Source organism: Idiotropiscis lumnitzeri, chromosome 2, assembly GCF_059441095.1.
Source record: "Idiotropiscis lumnitzeri isolate Australia: NSW breed Sydney's pygmy pipehorse chromosome 2, RoL_Ilum_1.0, whole genome shotgun sequence".
Classification (NCBI taxonomy): Eukaryota; Metazoa; Chordata; class Actinopteri; order Syngnathiformes; family Syngnathidae; genus Idiotropiscis; species Idiotropiscis lumnitzeri.
The window spans coordinates 32,136,923-32,160,013 of record NC_142392.1 but is presented as its reverse complement, the minus strand read 5'-3'; the positions used below and the strand labels follow the sequence as shown (position 1 = coordinate 32,160,013).

Below are 23,091 nucleotides of genomic sequence, written 5' to 3'. Positions count from 1 at the left end.
CCATATTCAGTTAAGTATTTAGGAATTTTCATATCTAAAAATCTTATAGTTAGACAGCATTTAAACTTTTCAGACAGACTTAAAAAATCTCGACAGATATTTGGTTTATGGCTCCAAAGGGACTTATCTATAATAGGAAGGGTACTCCTCTCAAAAGCAGAAGGTTTATCTCGTCTTGTTTATCCATCTTTGTCTCTTTTTGTGAAAGAGTCAACAGTCACTGAAATAAATAAGATATTTTTAGATTTCATTTGGAAAAATAAATCCCACAAACTCAAGAATAGAGTACTAGCTAATTGCAAAGCGGAGGGGGGTCTTGAAGTCCTGAATTTCTGTGATGTTCTTAACACATTTAGGATCACCTGGTTAAGGAAGTGTCTCTCGAATCCAAATTCAATCTGGTATTTTATTCCTAATTACATCTTCAGCAAAATTGGAGGACTTCACTTTCTTCTTCAGTGTAATTTTGTGCCAACCAAATTACCTATCAAACTCTCCAAATTTTATCAACAGGCCCTGCTTGCGTGGGTATTGGCCTTTGTCCACAATTTCTCACCTCACAAAACTCTCCTTTGGAACAACTCCAATATACTTGTTCGAAACAAGTCTCTATTTCTTCCCAAATGGCACGAAAAAGGAATTAATCACCTCCTAAATTTATTTGATGAATTGGGTAATATGCTATCTTATGAGCAATTCATGTCTGTACACAACTTTCCAATTCCTTTTAAAATCTTTAATTTAGTAATACGTGCCATTCCTAATGGTCTGATTCAGCTTATGGCAAACCACTTAAAATATAGTAAAGCTGCTCCTACAGATTCTATTTTAACACTAGACGGAATTGAATTAATAGACATAAAATGTAATAATCAGCATATACGTCGAATTCTATTAAAAAATAACAAAATTGTGCCCAGAGGGAAATCTTTTTGGAATTCTCAGATTTTGGACGTAAATTGGAAAAAAGCATGGCTTTTACCTTATAAATACTGTATTACTAATAAAGCCAAGATGATACATTTTAATATCTTACATAATATATATCCGGTTAATTCCTTAATTTCCAAATTTATTGATATTAGCAATATTTGTTCTTTCTGTGGGAATGAAACTGAGACAATTTCTCATTTATTCTTTGACTGTATGATCACAAAGCAATTTTGGGCTGATTTAACGTTTCATTTCTTTAAACCATCTGAAACCCCCTGTGTTCTTAATCTGAAGGATATTGTTTGCTATTATAGTAACCCAAACGATAACAATTTTGCATACTTAATTAATTTCATCATTCTTTATGCAAAATTTTTTATCTACAAACAGAAATTCTCAAGATCCTCTCCCAGATTTACCCCTTTCCTGATCGAATTGAAATCCATATTTAACTCGATTAAATTAATTAACAACAAGAAAAGCAACAAGATATTGACATTTTTGAATGCCTTTTTCCTTTAAAAGCCTTAATTACATATATCCAGAGACATTGTTCCTGTTTTACTGTGTATTTTTATTTTATTTTATAATATACATTTTTTTCTACATTCATTACCCTTCGTTGTAAATTATATTTAAAGATGAAAATGTATATGTTAGTTTAATACCTGAAGTGAACTTGTGATACTGTTGTGTTGTACTGTCTATTTAAAATGTTCAATAAAGTTTGTTATTAAAAAAAAAAAACAAAAAAAAAAACGACGCCATCTTTCATTTGTCTCGTCGAACAAAGAGAAGCACACGAGTTATCGCCAAGCAGAGCTCAAGTGCGGATTTGTTGAGATTGGCGTTTGAAAATGTGCGCAAGAACGACACCCAAGTACAAAGAGGAACTTTGTGGAAAAAAAGAAGAGAACGAGCAACATCTTCAACTGCTGGGCGAAGGTTGGAACCAGCCTCATCTTGTGTTACACAAAGCAGGTTTGTACCCGTCTTACTCTCATTTGCTTTGGAAAGAACGACTTTCTATCGTTAAAAATATGCATCACAACATTAAGTTGTTTGGGGAAATCGTTCAAGGTTATTGCCGTTTTATTTTTAAATATTGTCTTTTACTTGTCGGTTTGCTGAACATTTGTTTATGCCAAATCATCAGTGCAGAAAATATATGCCAAAGAATAAGCAATAGTGGGGGGTAAACTCCGTGTTTTTCCCAGTATAAATTTTGAACTGAAAATTTAACATTTTGCATTTTCTGTTTTTTATATCTTGTTCAAGCAATTCCTTATGGAAGGAATTCTGCTTGAATCTAAAATATGTGCACACTGCGGCGAAAACATTAATGGCGGTTGATCAATTTTAGTGGATAAAACACAATAAATTAAAAAAAAAAGTACGTATTGGTCTTAATTATTTATGAACTTTGTACTGGCGTAGTCGGGTGAGTGTCAATGAACCTCGGGTGGCCCTGCACAGTTTTGTGCACATGTGCGTAGTTCACCTCATCCAAACATTTAAAATACATGCGCAGGCTCGCTAGCTCGCAATCCTTTATATGAAAAGAAGCAAAAAGATTAAAACAATTATATCTTCATTTTCACACACAAGAAAAAAAAATGTGGACTTCCATACTTTATACTTAATTTTTAAATTATCCCATTTTTTTTTTTGCCTGCAGGGGCGTAACTTTGCCTTGCAGCTGAAGTTTTTCCACGATGGTCCTGTATTAAATAAATAAAAATACATGCAAAAATAAAGGAAGAAAAAACGGGTAAAAAAGATGCAAATATTAGTCAGAAATCCTGGTGTTATGGGTAACATGCAGATTATATCATTCATTAATATCAGTAATTGGGGAGCACATTGTCGGGGGTACATGGAATTTATACAGGGCACATTCTGTGCTAGAATAAACAGCTGCGTGTTAGCGCAAATCTAATTCAAACACAAATAGCTGATGAATGGAATAAAATTGCTATAGTGGGTCTCACCATTCTTATGCGTTTTCTTTTTGATATTTTGAGTTTAAATGGATGGAAATAAATAAGACAATAACCCGTCAAATATTTTTCCCGATAGTAATTGTATTTTTACCTCCATGCTGTGGCTGCGGAGAACTTGGCCCCGGTAAAGAGGCTGTCGTACTCCCCGCGCAGCTTGATCAGCCGCGGTCATCTCCTTGCTCCCTAAAACGTAAGGAAAAGATTAAATAAAATAATGCTAACATGCAGAAATAAGGCAATTCAAATGTTTCAGCCGTACCTCCTATTAGGGCTGGGCGATATGACCTCAAATCAATATCGCGAGAAATTGACCAATTTTACCTCGATAACGATAAATGCACGATAAATTCCCCCCGTGGACTAAAAAAAATCAAAATAAATGCAGGAAATGCATATTGACTGTTTTTATTATTGACCAACTGGTACACATTACTTTCAATGAAAAATAAAAGTACAAAAATCATTTGTATAAATTCCAAAATAGCTTGCTTTGCATGACTTGAACAATGTCACAAAAAAAAGGGTACCTCTTGCAAAATCTTTTTCTGCAAATAGATTGCGCCAAGATGCTCTCATGATGTAAATAATGTCAAATAAAAAAATGCTAAAGAAAATGAAAGAAAATGTCAATGCAAGCCAAATAAACAAGTGGGCATCATCGGGAAAATGTGCCGTCTCGAGTACTCTGGTGCGCAGTCGCCACTTGTCATCTATGTAATGCCCAGTCAGGCTCAATCAGGGATCCATGTTGCGACCCGACCACAAGTCGGATGAGGATGCAAAATGCTTGACATGTCTAAGCTCCCGGCCCGATGTAGTCCATATCGGGAAATATGGCTTCCATGGAGCGTTTAAATCCTGTGCGCGCCACTGGAACTAGAGGAGCTTTATCTTTAGCTATGTGCTAGGCTATTGCGTCCTCCTCTGAGACGTTCTCTCGTATGGTGTCGCCTCCGTTAATGGGCTGTTGTCACTTGTCGAACCTTGCTTCTCACTTTGAACTTTCAGCACAACATGGTTGTGTTGTGGGTGGTGAAAAAGCTTCTGGATTTGAATCCCAGCTACGACAGCGACGTCTGTTTTCTTTCTCGAGCAGACTGTTGGAGTCACGTGACTAGAGGCGCTGTTGCGGTCTTAAAGGGGCATGAACATTGCCGCAGACAGAAAAGGCTTTTCTTTTTTCTTTTTTTTAAACACCGAATTTACCGACATGGGCAAAATGATTTCGGTCATTGTACTAAATTTCGGTAACGGTAAATTTTCGGTTTATCGCCCAGCCCTACCTCCTATGCAATAGTTCTTAGAGCTACCTTAGTTACATTTGGCCGATATCGCAACTAATAAAATTATCTTAATCTGGAGCTAAATATCCAAACAATGCTGCCCAATATTTCTCATGAGTGATGTTTTAATATTGCATATAAATAACTTATACTTACACCTGAAAGTGCACTCCGATGAGGCGGAACACGTGGCTTCGGTAGTTTGCATCTTGCGAGTGTAGAACGGCGTAGAGGAAGAGCGAGGATTTTAAGGCTGCGAAGGTTGCATTCTCGTAGCCTTCACTCAGGGCCCGTCTCCATGGAAACTCCATGGAAACGAGGACAGATTATAAGGCTAGTTCTCGGAGGCCACGTGAATTTGGACACTTGCGTAAAGTGTATATATGCAGGGTTCGCGGTTAACTTTAAAAACTGCTTGCCCATAGGGCAAGTGCCACTAAAATTTGACTTGCCCGAGTGGCCAAATTACTTGCCCGACTTGGCCAAGTGACAATTTTTTTTCTCTAAGAATAAAATGTTTATGGTTGTAAAATGTGCGCCACAAATGTAAATAAACATATAATCTGATTAACATAAATTAATCTTGTTTTCATCATCAACCATGAAACCCTGCTCACAACAGCATGTATCATCCTGTGCAGTTATTGAAAATGTTAATTGTAGTTTTAATAATTAAAATAAATTGGGAAAACGATATTACAGCAATCCAGATTATCAATTTTAAATCCAGGAGAGCCTATTAATTGAGTAATCACATGAGTAAATTGTGAGTGTGGGAAATTTGTGTATTCCTTTAGGACCAGTGCCTGTGGCGCTGCCTCCATAAGTTTCATAGCATAAACAGAACACATGTCAGGTCACATCATGGAGCTAATGAATTAACAGCCAATAATCAAATATTACTCCCTTCCTTACTCACAACTGAATTGTCTACTTAAAAATATTTGAGCTATTTTAGTCATGTCAGAGGAATCCGAAATGTTCGGACGAACTCGTCGCCACTTGTAAACATGCGCAGAAGGGAAGAAAACTTCCGACTGTCAATTTTCGGCCGAAATATCGTAGGTTTTTGTTGTGTTTTTCAAACTTCAAATGAGGATGCAACTACAGCGAGTTCCAATACTGCGGGATTTATTGTCGTCCACTTTAACTCGACATTCACTGAACTAACTGATCCCCGTAGCGCCCGCCCATTGCCCCCGATAAGGCCAATGGACCAAACCATAACATAAGGGGGTGTCTGGGTTAAACCATCACCATACAGTGCACACAAACAGATCACATCGCAGTTTTCGGCGAAATTAAAGATATTTGGCTGCTTTAAAAAATGCTTGCCCGGTCGGGCAAGTTGCCCATAATTTTACCTTGCCCGTGGCCAAATTTCACTTGCCCCGGGCAATCGGGAAGTGGTTAACCGTGAACCCTGATATATATAAAGTGTTCGCAGTTCGAACAAACATCGGAGTTCGAACGCCGATACGACGCGTGAGTGCCAACGCGAGGGTGGGATGCTGAGCGGCGTGCGGGTGTAGATCGCTCTCTTGCTCTCTTCGTGACCAACTGTTGTCGCGTGTGGACGTGCTGCGTTTTGCTCTCGCGTTTTATATAGGTGTACGAAGTGTTTTAGCCCCTAATCATGCCTCCAAAGAAAGTCAGTGCAAGCAGCAAAGGAATGGTTTCGGTGTTCGAACAATTCGCTTTTCGAACAGGGTTCAGGAACGGATTATGGTCGAGAACCGAGGTTCCACTGTATGTATGTATGTATATATATATATATATATATCCCCATCTTCTGTACCGCTTCTGCTCACTTTGAGTCGCTGGAGCCTATCCCAGCTATCTTCGGGCAGTAGGCGGGGGACACCCTGAACTGGTTGCCAGCCAATTGCAGGGCACACAGACACGAACAACCATCCGCCCTCACATTCATACCTAGGGGCAATTTAGAGTGTTCAATCGGCCTCCCATGCATGTTTTTGGAATGTGGGAGAAAACCGGAGTACCCGGAGGAAACCCACGCAGGCACGGGGAGGACATTGAACCCACAACCGATGATGTCTCTCACTGTGAGGCCATCATGCGAACCAGTCGGCCACCGTGCCGCACTGTAGAAACAATATAAGACAAAGTCGCCGCATGAGCTTTGACTTGACCAAACCAAATGTGTGTTCGTCTTTTTGTGTCCTGCAGACGTCAGTGAATATGATCTCTGTTCTGTGAAAGAGGAGCCAGACTTGACTCACATCAAAAAGGAGGAGGAGGAGGAGGAGGAGATCAACAAGTCACCACTGAACGTTGTCCCTATCAAGACTGAAGATGAAAACAAGGATGAGAGTGAGGACAACAGAGGGGCGGAGCCTCCAAGCAGCAGCTCAAGTCATCACGTGACAGAAGGTGATGAAGACCACTGGGGACCATCACAAGTACAAAATGAGGACACATTATCAGACGCTCATCACGATGATGATGATGATGATAATGAGCAAACTAAAGGTGAAAGGGCATGTCACACTGACTCATTCACTTCAAAGCTGTCTTTAAATGGACACAGAAAAACACACAGTGGTGAAAAACCTTTTTCTTGCTCAGTTTGTGGAAAGAGTTTCTCTCAAAAGACAAATTTAACAATCCACACAAGAACACACAGTGGAGAAAAACCTTTTTCCTGCTCAGTTTGTGGCAAGAGTTCCTCTCAAAAGATAAATTTGACAATCCACACAAGAACACACAGTGGTGAAAAACCTTTTTCCTGCTCAGTTTGTGGCAAAAGCTTCTCTGATAGGTCAACTTTAACAAAACATAGAAGAACACACGGTGGAGAAAAACCTTTTTCCTGCTCAGTTTGTGCCAAGAGCTTCTCTCGAAAGTCGCATTTACGACGCCACACAAGAACACACAGTGGAGACAAGCCATTCAGTTGCAGCGTTTGTGCTAAAAAATTCTCCACTAAACAGCATGCGGAGAGTCACAATTGTGCTGGTGAGAATAGCAGCGATCCTTGAAGCTTAAAAAAAAGACAACAAAAAACTGAAGGAACTGACTCTTTGTGGTAAGATGTAAATGTGATTTTGAATGAAATATGATAAATTTAGTTTTGCAAAGCTCTTTTATTGACACTAAGCCAATGTGATCATTGCCAGAAGAAGCAATGTGTCTGAGTGATGATGATTTTTTTGTGTGTTTACATCAAACATGTAAATGCAAATAGTCTCAGTTTCTCTTAAAGGTTTTGGTATGTCAGGAGTTGGCAACTTGATGGCGACTGGAGTCAGCGCTGGTTTTCTCGCTGTGTTTGGCTGGCTCGTGTATGTATGGTCCATTGAACAAAACTCAAACTCTTCAAATATCCCCTCACATACAAAAATTATTTAAATTAATATTGATATAATTTTACATTAAAATAATTGAATAAGTATTGTATTATTACATAAGCAAGCTTAAATATAAATTGAAATAAATGAAAAAATAAGTTGTGTATTTTTAAATGGCCTAATTTAGATATGGGAAGTAATTCTCTTTATGTAACTATGAAGGGACTGGAGCTCACAGAAGTGACCAGTCTTGGTTCTGAAGTTCCGATGTAACCAGATACTGCCCTGAGAGAAAATAGGCCTGAGCATTGTTTATGGTGGGGGCAATTCTCTCGCCAGGTCAGTGACCTTCCAGGGTATGGAAGTAATTTAAGGTGTCTTCAGTGAAGTCCTACTTTGTCCTACTTGAATGAATCCACATCAAAATACCATCATTTATGACACCAAATAATATCCAGAAACACACTCACGCACCACTGAGTGTGTGTTGGACGATATAGCTTCTCTTGAAAGGTCCGACTTGAAAATGTCCTTGCAAGTGTATCTGCAATTAAATCCATGCTTTTCCCTCCTTCGGCCATTGTGGTTTAAAAAAAGCAAGAATATATTTTAGATTTTCGAACGGTCGCCAATTACGACTTTCGGGTGTGTTCATTCGGCATCGCGCCGCCCCCTCACAAGTGAGTATCCAATCACAAAACGCATTCATCACCCTCAGCATAAGGCCAGCGAGAAGGCTCACTGGAACCAACTCGTGATCTGATTGGCTATCGCAACCGTCTAACAAATTTGAAAGCTCATTGACTTTGACAGAAGAGATGCTCGCACAATTGCATCTTAAGGCCTCGGAATGCATAATGCCCACTCCTGCTATTGTGAAACCTGCCTGGCAACACGAGCGAGCGGAATTCTGATTGGTACAACGCTCAGCTATAATATGACATCAATGCAACGATGATGATCATTTTTTTTCTTCTATTGGTTATGTTTGGCCAGCTGAGAAGACCTTGAAGGCCCACCACTGAGTTACATGATAGCCTAAATTAAACTTTACTTTCATCAATAGAGTTAAAGTTATGCTTTATTGTAGGCGTTATGTGATTAATAGTGAAGGATTGTATTACGATTGCTGCCATTATTTTAAACACTTATGGGACAGAAGGTCAATTATTTAATTTAGCAGGTTCACATTTATTGAATATGTTCAACATTGATTAAACAAAAAGCATTCATCAAATGAAAATAGAAGTACAGTGCATCGATAAGATTGACTGGGATTGTAGTCATGGTGTTTACTGATGCATTCATATGCTAAATTTATATGACTTCGTTTAAATGTAAGACCTCAAACTTGCACACATAGTATTTTCATGACCCACACTCTCATTCGGAACAAACAGATTCAGTCTTCTCAGGTCAAGCTGATGACAAACCAGATCGCACTTCATGGAAAAATACGACAAAACACATTTTCCACATAGGCCATAGAAGATAGAAACATATCAAGTTGGGCCGGGGAGGACGTCACAGGGGCGTGATCAAGAACACCCCAAAAACATAATCTGATCTGGGAAAACATAGACCACACAATCTGTACACTGACGAGATTACAGGGGAATGTGAGCAGGAGAGACGGAGAGACTGCCGCCTGCCTGAGAAGGTCAGCCTTGGACGTGGAACGTGGAACGGGGGAGGGAGCAAGGACGACCGATTCAACCTACATGACCCTTGACATAGAAAACCTTTAAAATGTGAGGCTGGGCTGAGATCAGCGCGCCATTTTTCGATTGTACTCGTCCGAGTACAGTTTCTCGTCAGATTAAGAAAAAGACGCCCAGATACTATTTCCTCAAATCCAGAAATCGAAGAAACTAAAATATCGGAACTCTAATCAGCTGTTGTTGAGTCTTTATTTGACCCTTTTCTTCTTGAGTACAAAAAACGAACACGCATTGGAGTAAGTTTGGCTTTTCAGGTTCATTTACGAAATATTTCTCGTTTTCTCGATGGCTCAACTCCAGCAGTTTTGGTGACCCCGACGTGATTTTCTCAAAAAGGGAGTCCTTGCGGCTTGTTCTTCACACTCTACAATATTCCAGGCCTGGACAATCAGAACAAAGGTAGGGGAGAGCCTGTTTATTAGAAGGCTCCTGATTTGTTATATTGCAGAGTGGAAAGACGTGGCCGATTTATTTTTAATTTTGTCAGTGTTTCTGGATATATTGTTTCTGGACTTCAGGAATGGTTGCATGCTTTGTATAGAATGTAGATTGCGCATGGATTACTAGTAATATTGGAAGCGTACGCAGGTGAAATAAGTAGGGGGCTCGGCCGGCAACAGAAATTAGCACCCGCAGTCAAAAAGGGGGACTCCTGCTCTGGCAGTCGAAGAAGGGGATGCACAGCTGACTATCAGAACGTGTGCACGGCGATCCCAATAAAGTGACGCTCAGTATAGTTAGTATAGTATAGTATATAAGTGGCCTGAGGCTGGGAAAGATTGGATCTTTCGGACCGCCATTATTTGTCGCTGCAGAGGCATACACGGTGGAGGGAAGTGCACAGCTGACGAGCTGATGGTCGCACTGCAACCTCAAAAAAGAGTGCGCAGTCACGGTAAAAGAGCGGGCAGTCACGGTATACGTGGTTGACCGATGCATGGAGCGTTCCGGTTGCTGGAATATAGAATAGATTTTAAGGTGTTCCGATATTGTTGACAGTTTCTTGATTTCGGGGTGTTCCAATGTGGTTCACTTGCTCTTTTGTGTGTTTGTGCTGTTGTCTGTATGTTAATTGTGACATGTATTTGTTGTGCAATTGTCTATACGTTGTGTGTGTCCCGTGGCAATTTGTGGCCCTTGCTGTGCTGCGTTCTACTGGGTTGTTGTGTCTCATGTTTATAATTCCCGGTCTATGTCTTATGATGCTCAATTGGTTTAATGTTAGGGTGTGTAGAAGAAAGTAGAGTGTTAATGTCTGGTGAGTGATGATAAAAAGGAGAAAGTGGGGTTTGCGTCCCACACTCACAACAAAACATGCTTAAAGTAAGGTGTGGTGCATACAATATATCATGTGAAAGTTCAAGCGATCGTGTGAGTGAATGCAACCCTGAAGCAGAACAGAACACTTTGTAGACCGGGGCGGGACGCCGACGGCGGTCAGCGATCCGCCGATTGCGCTCGGCGGTGCAGGACAGGGCCGCCCTGGCCTCCCTCCAGACGCAATGCGCCCGCTTAAGATGGAACTGGATGGATGGAACCTCCACCACCCCCTCCTGGGATGGAAACAGCGGAGGCTGGTAGCCATAGGCGGTCATGAAGGGAGAGCGCTCCGTGGCAGACGAGACCAGCGTGTTGTGCGCATACTCCACCCATGGCAGATGGTTGGCCCACAAGGATGGCCGATCGAGACACATCCACCGCAGAGCAGCTTCCAGGTCCTGATTTGTCCTTTCAGACTGTCTATTGGACTAAGGGTGGTACCCGGATGACAGGCTTGACGTAGCCCCCAGGGACCGGCAGAATCGCTTCCACACCCGGGACACGAATTGTGGGCCTCGGTCGGACACCAAGTCCGTCGGGATTCCGTGAAGCCTAAAAACATGAAGCACAAGCAGGTTGGCCGTCTCTAGGGCAGACGGAAGCTTAGGCAAGGCGACGAAGTGAGCAGACTTGGAGAAGCGATCCACAATGGTGAGTATGACGGAGTTGCCCCGAGAGGCAGGCAGACCCGTGACAAAGTCCAGGGCTATGTGTGACCAAGGTCGTGGAGGTATTGGCAAAGGGTGCAGAAGCCCCGCTGGAGGCTGATGCGTTGCTTTACTCGATGCACAGATGAGCCCAAGGGTACGACGAACCCCGGGAGGGCATGCCACCTTGGAGGATTGGCCCCACTTTAGTACTTCTGTGCGAAGTTGGGCCGGCACAAATAACCGGCCCACTGGGCACCCGGACGGGTTGTTGGCATCGTCCTGTGCCCCTTGGATTTGTTGCTCTATCTCCCACTGCAAGGATCCCACCAAGCAATGGTCTGGCACCAGACTGTCAGGTCCCGGCCTCTCCTCCACTGGATCATGGATGCGTGACAGGGCGTCCGGCTTGGTGTTTTTGGACCCAGGGAGATATGTTAAGGTGTAATTGTATCGGCTGAGGAGCAAGGACCAACGTGCTAGGCGAGGATTAAGTCTTTTTACAGTCCGGATGTATGAGAGATTCTTATGGTCAGTGTACACGGTGAACGGTTCTATGGAGCCTTCTAGCCAGTGTCTCCATTCTTGAAGCGCGAGGACCACCGCCAACAGTTCCCGATTCTCCACATCGTAGTGGCCTCAGCCGGACTGAGCCGGCGGGATAAGAAGGCGCAGGGATGGAGTCTCTGGTCGACTGGAGAACGCTGAGATAGCACCGCCCCCACTCCTGAATCAGAAGCGTCCACCTCTACAACAACAGGAAACTCAGGGTTAGGGTGACGCAATATAGGCGGGTTGGTGAAGGCTCGTTTGAGGCCACGGAACGCGGTTTCAGCCCTTTGATCCCAGATAAAGATTGTCTTGACGGATGTGAGACGAGTGAGGGGTAATGCTTGGTGACTGTAATTCTAAATGAAGCGGCGGTAAAAATTCGCGAAACCCAGGAAACGCTGCAGCTGTTTAGGGTTAGTGGGTGTCGCCCAAAATCTACCACAGCGCGGGTCTTGGCCGGATCGGCCTAAATCTGCCCTTTCTTAATAATAAAGCCTAAGAACTGAACTGAATTCTTGTGGAACTCACACTTCTCCGCCTTGACGCACAACTTGTTTTCAAGTAAACGTTGCAAGATGGCCCGGACGTGTCGTTGGTGTTCTCCACGGAATTCAAGAAGATTAAAATGTCATCAAGAGAAACAAAACAACAGACGTTCAACATATCTCTTAAGACGTCATTGATTAGGCTCTGAAAAACTGCGGGGGCATTGGTCAATCCGAAAGGCATTACCAAATATTCAAAATGCCTGAAGGACGTCTTGAAGGCTGTCTTCCATTTATCCCCCTCGCTTATTCTCACCAAATGGTAAGCACTTTGTAAATCTAATTTGGAAAACACTGTTGCTGATTGCAACGGAGCAAAACCAGAGTCCAGCACCGCAAGTGGATAGCGATTTTTAACCGCGATGTGATATCGTTCAGACTCTTGTAGTCCACACAAGGGCGTAATGTCTTATCCTTCTTTTCTACAAAGAAAAATCCATATCCCACCGGGGATTTTGAAGGCTGAATCAATCCCACCGCAAGGGAGTTGGTGATATATTCTTTCATTGCTGTTTGCTCGGGCTGGGATACTTATACAGGCGAGCAGAAGGAAGGGTCGAGTTCGGAAGGAGCTCGATGGCGCAATCATATGGAAGGTGCGGGGGTAAGGATTGAGCCCTATCTTTGCTAAAAACGGAGCGGAGGTCATGATAAACTTCAGGAACATTACCTAAGCAAATCATCTCAAGTGGCGTGGCACGGGTACTAAGTCCTTCTTCCACTGAGCGTAAACAATGGGCATAACAATAAGGGCTCCAATTTTCAAAAGACAGCCTACCCCAATCTATTACCGGTTTGTGAGACCTCAACCAGGGTAACCCAAGAACAATCGGGGCTGCTCTGGAGGGCATGACAAAAAAAGGACCATTTCTCTACGTGGTTACTTGATAATTTTAAGGTTAACGTTTGCGTTACCCGTTTAATATCCGCCAGGAGTCGCCCGTCGAGATTGCAAACTCTCTCGGGTTTTCCTAATTCTCTGACCGAGCAACCTAATTTAGCGACCAACCCGGGGTCAATGAAACAATCATCCGCTCCCGAATCAACGAGGGCACGAATGTGGATACTAGCACTTAGTCCAATAATTTCCCCGTCCATCTCAAGTCTTTTAGTGTCCCCAGGTCGTATGTCCATTTGTCCTCTGACCTCGAGGCTTGAGTTCTCTTCCCCGGAGTCGGGGTGCTCGAGGTGGCGGATAGCCGACTTACAGAATTATCCTTGCTTCTGTGGTGGTGCCCGGCGTGAGGGTCGTGTCGGACATGAAGACACCCGGTGGCCCAGTAAGCCGCAGTAGAAGCAAGACCCGACCTGAGCCATCGCTGTCGTTCCACCTCATCCAGGCGACCTCCTCCCAGCTGCATAGGTTCATCAGAAGGAAGAGGCACTAGGACCCGGGGGTGCGCTGGCTCAGTGTGAAGCTGCTCTGCTCCTCTCTCTCGGTTTCTCTCTCTCAGGCGTTTGTCCAGACGGATCGCCAGGCTGATGAGCTCCTCCAGTGATGCCGTAACCTCGCGGACGGCGAGCTCATCCTTTAAAGCCGAGTTTATTCCTCGGCGGAACACGGTTCGTAAGGCACAGTCATCAAAACCACTTTCCGCCGTGCAAATGCGTAAAGAAATGGAATAGTCGGCCACCGATCGGCTGCCCTGAGTGCAATCTAACAGTTCACCTCCAGCCTCCTTTCCCTCAACTGTGTGATGGAATGCCCGCTGAAACTCAGCCAGGAAAGCAGGGAAAGAAGACCGCAGGTCTAGTCGGGCATTGCTCACAGCCATGGCCCAAGCACTAGCTTGGCCAGTCAAGAGACTCATCATAAATGCTACCTTGGTGCTGTCATGAACATTCGTGAGGGGCTCTTGATCGAAATTTAACCTACATTAATGAATAAACTCCCCACAAAGGCCAGGTTCCCCCCCATAATGGGAGGGGTGAGGTAAATTTGGCTCGCGACTGTGGTAGCCGGGCGGGAGAGCTCCGGTCGCAAAGGCAATCGGGTCGGAACCCGAGACAGTGCGTGACAGCAGGCTACCTATGCGGGCATCGAAATTCTCAAAACGGTGGGCCAGCTGGCCAACTGCGTTGCGGGGGTCCGCAAGCTCAGTCTCCTGCTGTCCCACCAATCGTCCTTGGCTGGCCAGAGCCTTGTAAATCTTCTCTGTGTCCGCAGAGTCCATGGTCGGAATATTTTGTTATGGTATTTTCCATCACAGCTGGAAAATAGGATCAGGACTCTTCAAGCGCAGACACAGAGAGATTAATTTTAACAAAGATATTTATTTTTACAAAAACAGGAACACTATATATATATAAAATCATACGCAATACCGACAAAGTGCAACTAAAGACGCGAGTGGAAAAACTGACACCAGGGGAATAGCGACGGGAACGAAAAAGGTAGTGATGGGTCTAGCGACACCGAGGCGTCGATGCGCGCGCCGAGCTTCCAGGGCAAACCCCGTGTCGGTGCGCGTACTGCTTTGAGAAAGTCACGTGACCACTACCAGAATCGTGTCGACACAGCGGTCGCGCGCCAAACTGTGTTCATAAGGAAGCGCATCTGTCAACAGGATGGACGCTCAAAACAAGCATCGAGTTATTGGCGCATTACTTTGCGTTAAATATCCGCAAGATGGAAGACGTCACTGTTGATGCGCACTCAGAGGTGCAGCGCTATATGTCAGCAGGACACGTTGCACGTACGGAAGACCCGCTCTTATACGTTGTGCACACCGGCCTCTTCAGTGCCTTGTGAGAGGATTTTCTCAAAGGCGGGGGAAATTGCCTCAAAAAAAGAAATAGACTGAATAACAAAACGCTGGAGAAACTAATTTCTTTTGAATAAAAATATTGAATTACAATGAGTCCATTGTCATTCACAACACTTTTATTTGGGCATTCAGACAGATGTTCACTTAATTTATCAACTGCGTCTCAAATATCAAAGATTTTTTTTTTATGAAATTGCATGTATGTAAAAATAATGTGAAAGCAAATGCCTAATCAGAATCAGAAATCCCTTTGTCATTGTGCTCAAGTGTGCAACGAGATTCGAGAGCTCCTCTCTCCAGTGCAATACAACAATAATTCAGTTAAATATATAAATTAGATAAGAGAATAATTAGTGCGATGGAAAGTAATACGAAATAGGATATATAAAAACACATCACGTCGCTAATCAATGGAATTGGATAAAGTTAGTTTGACAGATCAGTGTCAGATGACCCTGTCAAATGTTTCCTGCAAGTCCACCAGGTGTCAGTATTCAGCAACACAGTGTCAACACAGTGTCAATACATTGTGTCACTGTGTCGAAACGATACAGGATGCCTCATCTACCCATCACTAGAAAAAGGCTTGCAAAAGGCAAGGAACAAAATAAACAAAAATCGCTTACCACAGAAGGGCAAGGAAAACCAATTGATGAGCGAGCTCAACCGAGAAAATCAATAAAAGAAAACGGAAACACTAACAATGAACGGGAACAAGTTACACGGAATGCAATAACGAGGTGTCTAGAATTCACAACTTGGGACATGAGCAAGAGGAATATTCCGACGCTGAGTAGTCAGCGTGGAGTGTTTAAATAGTGCAGTAATCAATGACTTGACGAGTGACAGGTGCGTGGCTGGTGGGCGCGTCTCTTCAGCCATGACGACATGAACAGGAACAAGCGCTGGAAGGAAACGCCCCCACTCCAGCTGGGCAAACACAAAACAAAAACATGACAGGACAAAAAGGACCATGACGCAAAGGGATTAGGTTTTTGGGACAGGTTTTAATTGAAACATTTTATGATCATGTTTAAAGAAAGTCTTGAGAACAGGAGATGTCTCGCAATTGATGAGAGGTTTACCAAGTATAAAGTTGGATTAAATAGTTCGGCAGCTGATTTATTAACTGATGTGTATTAAATGTGACAAAGGTGGACGACAGATGTTTTATGACTATGCGACACCAGCCCTGACATGACGACTTTTAAGGGACAAGACAGCATTCCATAAATACCAGACTGCTAACATCCACATCTATGAGGTGTTTGACGTCACAGGTGCAGTATCATCAGCTACGTCCTGGAGATACAGGAGAAACTACATCGCGGGGACTGAATGGGAAAATCAACAGACCCACAGTTGTAAACTTTGGCATACTCTGGCTAAATTGAGGCAAAATTAAGGAACTGCCAGCACAAATCTCAGTGTAATCAAGGCGGACGCGCCGAGGGAGGGGTCTTTGTGTGGCATTGGAAAGTACATTTTTGGTGAATGAAAGTGTGACAGAAAAAGTGTTTGCATGTCTATGAGGTTTGAGAGAATGTTTAAGGGACGGGCCTCAGGAAAGAAACCTGATTGAGGGCACCGGTAAGCCCGAACAGCACGTAGGATGCAATGGACGGACAGGCCTGATCAACCTGAATCCCTATTGCACTCCCAAGTACTGATTTTCAAATTGCTATTGGAGGCAGATTGGACTAATTAAATTCATGCATCAAGTGAATGATTGATTGACGTTAATACACAAAATTTATGCAAAACTGAAAGTGTCAGAATGGAGGTAATTTACCCCTTCTCGCTTGCAAGTGCCACTCCTCCAGTTCTCTCCACAGGTTTGAGGTGACATGTGACCTGTGTGACCAGAAGGCCAGAGAACGCTTCAAAAAGCGCTGCATCACGCCCATCCCGGAGGTTCTCCTCAACAAGGAAGGAGATATAAGATATTGTAATTTAGGGTCCACAAAAACAGATTAAGATATAGTTGTCGCTTTAGCCTGCTCATGTGCCTCGCAGGTTTTATGATTCACATTGGGTGCGCGACTAGATAACACACACCCAGTCCAGGATAGGGCAAAATTTTGGTGTATTGTTTAGACTTTTCCATAATATACGGCACCACAGCGGTGATACTTGAAGTTAATTTCAGTTAAGGGGGCGGTGGCGCTGTTTTTATGAAAAAAAATACTCATTTAACGCAGGCACGAGCATTTGGGATGCCGCGGTCCACCGTCCACTACATCATCCACCGGGTCACTGGGGAAGTGGTGGCTCTTCGCCACAGAGTCATCCACTTCCCCAACACTGCAGGAGACCTTCAGGCAGTGACCCAGGCATTTGCAGGGCTGGCGAGGCACCATGCATTTGCAAAAGTTGCTGGAGCAATAGATGGTTGTCATGTCCGAATCAAGCCTCCAAGTGACCTTGATGGTCACGACTTATAAGAACCGCGAGCTTTTCAGCAGCATAATTATGCAAGCTGTGTGTGACCATCAGAGTCGCTTTCTGGACATCTACATGGGCTGGCTTGGATCAGTCCACGACTCCAGGGTCCTCCGTCACAGCCCCCTTTACCAAAGAGGGTTGTATCCTCCTCCAGGGCACTTCATATTGGCAGATGGAGGGTACCCGTACCACACGACCACTCCCCGTCATCACTCCTTACAAGCGGCCGGTGCAGGGTGTGTGGGCCCGGCGCTTCAGAATGATGAAGGTGAGATTCCGGGCCATCTTTTTCCACACCCTGGAGGTGCACCACACCTTTGGCACAAAATAATCTTTAACTGAATCATCAAAGAGCACAGACACACAAACATGGCAAAATATGAGAAGATGGAAAAATAGATTCATATACAATGTAATGAATGGTTAATAAATCTATCCCATCTTTTGGAGTGACATGGCAGCCATCAATTGCCCCAGCCACCCCTGCAAACCCCCACGTAATGGATGATGTAGTGGACACTGCAACCGGTATGATGCCCCACTTCAAGTCACGAGAGGAAGATCGGGACTCTTGCTCGTGCCCCATCCATGTCATGGGTCCTGGAAGAACGGTTCCATCCATGCTCCAAATGAGTCCCTGCTCAGGCGAAAATTGGCAAAACAGCACTGACACACTCAGGTTTATCCTGCAACAGTTATGAACTGGGGAATGCTTTTTATTTACTGTGAATAGTTACTGTGAGTTATGATGTACTTAATTTATGCCTTGTTTGTCCACCAGTTTTTCAATAAATTAAATTTGTAAGCAAAACAGACATGGTGGAGTCTTCATATTATTGTAAAGGTTTTGGTCTTTCACAAACCTGGGCTTTTTCACTTTTGTCTGAAGAAGCTGATCTCAAGATGTGACTGGGATACAAACTAGTTCATCTGTTTTGAAAGTACCCCGGTTTTTGTTTAATTTTAAATGAATGTTATCTAAATTTTAGTCTTGAACACCAAGCATTGATTTTTATTTTGATCAATCATTTTTTCCATTAAACTAAAAAACCTTTCAAATGTCTCCCTCCTCTCAGTTGCCCTTCCCTCCTCTGCCAACCTCTGTCTCTCCAATTCCTGTCTCCGCATTGCTAAATCATGTCTGTAAAGTCTGATAATTTCATCCTCTCTCCTTCGCTTTCTCCCTCTCAGTCGTTGCTCCAGCTTTTGGCCTCGCTCTTCTTCCTCTTCTACGACTTCTTCTTCTTCCTCCTCCTCCTCCTCCTCCTCTTGCGTCACCCTGGCCCGACTTGGCCCTGGGAGTTCTTCCGGGCTGGCCTGACTTGGCCCTGGTCTTTCCTCAGGGATGGAGGCAATTAGGACAGGGGGGGTGATGGACTCTGTCCGAGCACTCCATCCATAAGTTCGAACCAGGGCCAAGTATCGGCAGTAGCCCTCCCTGCCACCCCTTCGCCAGTGCCTGGGTTTTTGCAATCCTTTATGGAAAGAAGCAAAAAGATAAAACAATTATATCTTCATTTTCACACACAAGAAAAAGAAATGTGGACTTCCATACTTTATACTTCATTTTTAAATTATCCCATTTTTTTTTTGCCTGCAGGGGCGTCACTTTGCCCTGCAGCTCGAGCTTTTCCACGATGGTCCTGTATTAAATAAATAAAAATGCATGCAAAAATAAAGGAAGAAAAAATGGGTAAAAAAGATGCAAATATTAGTCAGAAATCCTGGTGTTATGGGTAACATGCAGATTTATGTACTTCAGTACATTAGTTCATGACCGTTTCAGTGCGTTTTATCATGTTAATGTGGAGGGTGATTCGTATATTATTCATTAATATCAGTAATTGGGGAGTACATTGCAGGAGGTACATTGAATTTATACAGGGCACATTCTGTGCTAGGATAAACAGCTGCGTGTTAGCGCAAATCTAATTCAAACACAAATGGCTGATGAATGGAACCTAAAATTGCTATAGTGGGTCTCACCATTCTTATGCGTTTTCTTTTTGATATTTTGAGTTTAAATGGATGGAAATAAATAAGACAATAACCCGTCAAATATTTTTCCCGATAGAAATTGTATTTTTGCCTCCATGCTGTGGCTGCGGAGAACTTGGCCCCCGTAAAGAGGCCGTCGTACTCCCCGCGCAGCTTGATCAGCGCGGTCATCTCCTTGCTCCCTAAAACATAAGGGAAAGATTAAATAAAATAATGCTAACATGCAGAAATAAGGCAATTCAAATGTTTCAGCCGTACCTCCTATGCAATAGTTCTTAGAGCTACATTAGTTATATTTGGCCGATATCGCAACGAATAAAATTATCTTAATCTGGAGCTAAATATCCAAACATTTCTGCCCAATATTTCTCATGAGTGCTGTCTTAATATTACATATAAATAACATATACTTACATCTGAAAGTGCACTCCGATGAGGCGGAACACGTGGCTTTGTTTGTTTGCATCTTGCGAGTGTAGAACGGCGTAGAAGAAGAGCGAGGATTTTAAGGCTGCGAAGGTTGCATTCTCATAGCCTTCACTCAGGGCCCGTCTCCATGGAAACTCCATGGAAACGAGGACCGATTATAAGGCTAGTTCCCGGAGGCCGCGTGAATTTGGACACTTGCGTAAAGTGTATACGTATATATATATTTATATATATAAAGTGTATATATATGTATGTATGTATGTATATATATATATATATATATATATATATATATATATATATCCCCATCTTCTGTACCGCTTCTGCTCACTTTGGGTCGCTGGAGCCTATCCCAGCTATCTTCGGGCAGTAGGCGGGGGACATTCTGAACTGGTTGCCAGCCAATTGCAGGGCACAGAGAGACGAACAACCATCCGCGCTCACACTCATACCTAGGGGCAATTTAGAGTGTTCAATCGGCCTGCCATGCATGTTTTTGGAATGTGGGAGGAAACCGGAGTACCCGGAGGAAACCCACGCAGGCACGGGGAGGACATGCAAACTCGACACAGGATGGCCGGAGCCGTATTGAACCCACGCCCGATGATGTCTCTCACTGTGAGGCCATCATGCTAACCAGTCGGCCACCGTGCCGCACTGTAGAAACAATATAAGACAAAGTCGCCGCATGAGCTTTGACTTGACCAAACAAATGTGTGTTTGTCTTTGTGTCCTACAGACGTCAGTGAATACTATCTCCGTTCTGTGAAAGAGGTGCCAGACCTGACTCACATCAAAAAGGAGGAGGAGCAGGAGATCAACAAGTCACCAGTGAATGTTCTCCCTATAAAGACTGAAGATGAAATGAAAACAAGGATGAGCGTGAGGACAAGAGAGGGGCGGAGCCTCCAAGCAGCAGCTCAAGTCATCACGTGACAACAGAAGGTGATGAAGACCACTGGGGACCATCACAAGCACATAATGAGGACACATTATCACGCTCTCCTGATGATGATGATGATGATGATGGGCAAGCCAAACGTGAAAGGGCATGTCACACTAACAGTTGGGTATGTTCTCACTGTGGGAAATCATTAACTTCAAAATTCTCTTTAAAACTGCACATAAGAACACATAGTGGAGAAAAACCTTTTTCCTGCTCAGTTTGTGGTAAAAGCTTCTCTCAAAATTCAAGTTTAACAATCCACACAAGAACACACAGTGGAGAAAAACCCTTTTCCTGCTCAGTTTGTGGAAAATGCTTCTCTGTAAAGTCAAGTTTAACTTGTCACAACAGAACACACACTGGAGAAAACCCTTTTTATTGCTCAGTTTGTGGTTAAAAGCTTCTCTCAAAATTCAAGTTTAACATATCACACAAGAACGCACTGTGGAGAAAAACCTTTTTCCTGCTCAGTTTGTGGCAAAAGCTTCTCTGTAAAGTCAAGTTTACGAAGCCACACAAGAACACACAGTGGAGACAAGCCATTCAGTTGCAGCGTTTGTGCTAAAAAATTCTTCACTAAACGTACTGCTGCGAGACACGATTGTGCTGGTGAGAAAAGCAGCGATCCTTGAAGCTTAAAAAAAAGAAAACAAAAAACTGAAGGAACCGACTTTGTAGTAAGGTGTAAATGTGATTTTGAATGAAATATGATAAATTCAATTTTGCAAAGCTTTTTTATTGACATGAAGCCAATGTGATCAGTGCCAGAAGAACCATTGTGTCTGAGTGATGATGAGTTTTTTTTGTGTGTTTACATCAAACGTGGAAATAAAATTAATTGCCTTTGCCTGGAATAACATTTTTTAACATTATGCTTTTCAGTTGTCTTTTTAATCGTACTTAATGGAAAAGGTGTGAGAAGAAACGGTGCTTATGAAATCGGTGCCTTCCACAATCATCAATAAAATCACTTGTTCCACTTGCTCAACTGGCCTTCATTACGCTGTGTGAAAAGGTGAAAAACTGAACTCGAAGTTGAACTCGAAAAAGAGCCAGAAAGAGAAACGCAAGTAGTCTCAGTTTCTCTCAACCTGATGGCGACTGGAGTCAGCGCTGGTTTTCTCGCTGTGTTAGGCTGGCTCGTATATGTATGGTCCATTGAACAAAACTCAAACTCTTCAAATATCCCCTCAGATACATTTAATATTTCGCTTTCTGAATAAATTTCTGACTGGCTAAATACACTTTCTAGGTTGAGCTCTATCAAGTGTTTGAGGTTTGTTGCTAAGCAGAATCTCACTTTGGAAAAAACGTATCATTTTGTCAAATATACCAAATATTTTTTTTCATGCTATATTATATTTTTTATACATTGGATTATTTATGTAATGAAAGAGGGAAATTTTAAAATTGGCAACCACTTACAGACCTAATTAAATTAATATGAAATATAAAACATTTTATAACTATTGAACTCATTGAGAAGAGTCCTAATCTTGAAATAAATATTGAAATACAAAAAATACTTACATATTAAATAAATTCAAATACCCAACTCCGGATGAGCGGCAGAAAATGGCTGGCTGGATAGAATAATTTAAATTGCATACATATTCAAATTAACAAATATGTTAAGACAAAATCAAGAGTGAAATAAAAAGGTTTAAATTCATATTGATATAATTTAACATTAAAATAATTGAATAAATATTGTATTATTACATAAGCAAGCTTAAATATACATTGAAATAAATAAAAAAAAAGTCGTATATTTTTAAATGGCCTAATATAGATATGGGAAGTAATTCTCTTTATGTAACTATGAAGGGACTGGAGCTCACAGAAGTGACCAGTCTTGGTTCTGAAGTTCCGATGTAACCAGATACTGCCCTGAGAGAAAATAGGCCTGAGCATTGTTTATGGTGGGGGCAATTCTCTCGCCAGGTCAGTGACCTTCCAGGGTATGGAAGTAATTTAAGGTGCCTTCAGTGAAGTCCTACTTTGTCCTACTTGAATGAATCCACATCAAAATACCATCATTTATGGCACCACGGCTGGACAAATAATATCCAGAAACACACTTACGCACCACTGAGTGAGTGTTGGACGATATAGCTTCTCTTGAAAGGTCCGACTTGAAAATGTCTTTGCAGCAAGTGTATCTACAATTAAATTCACAGGACCTTTTCA

The 23,091-nt window shown here is 42.8% G+C and overlaps 1 protein-coding gene across 2 annotated transcripts; it reads left to right on the top strand.

The window, feature by feature from the left end:
- Nucleotides 1-1,713: 1,713 nt before the first annotated feature.
- Nucleotides 1,714-21,239, top strand: LOC148342327 (uncharacterized). Of its 2 annotated transcripts, none has more exons than XM_088288314.1 (3): nucleotides 1,714-1,914; nucleotides 6,410-6,613; nucleotides 20,695-21,239. In XM_088288314.1, exons 1-3 carry the CDS (start codon nucleotides 1,791-1,793, stop codon nucleotides 20,889-20,891), a joined length of 525 nt encoding a protein of 174 aa, XP_088144440.1. In that variant the 5' UTR covers nucleotides 1,714-1,790; the 3' UTR covers nucleotides 20,892-21,239. The 2 variants fall into 2 exon arrangements, with proteins under 2 accessions (XP_088144440.1, XP_088144439.1); XM_088288313.1 differs by having other exon boundaries at nucleotides 6,410-7,268.
- Nucleotides 21,240-23,091: the final 1,852 nt, after the last annotated feature.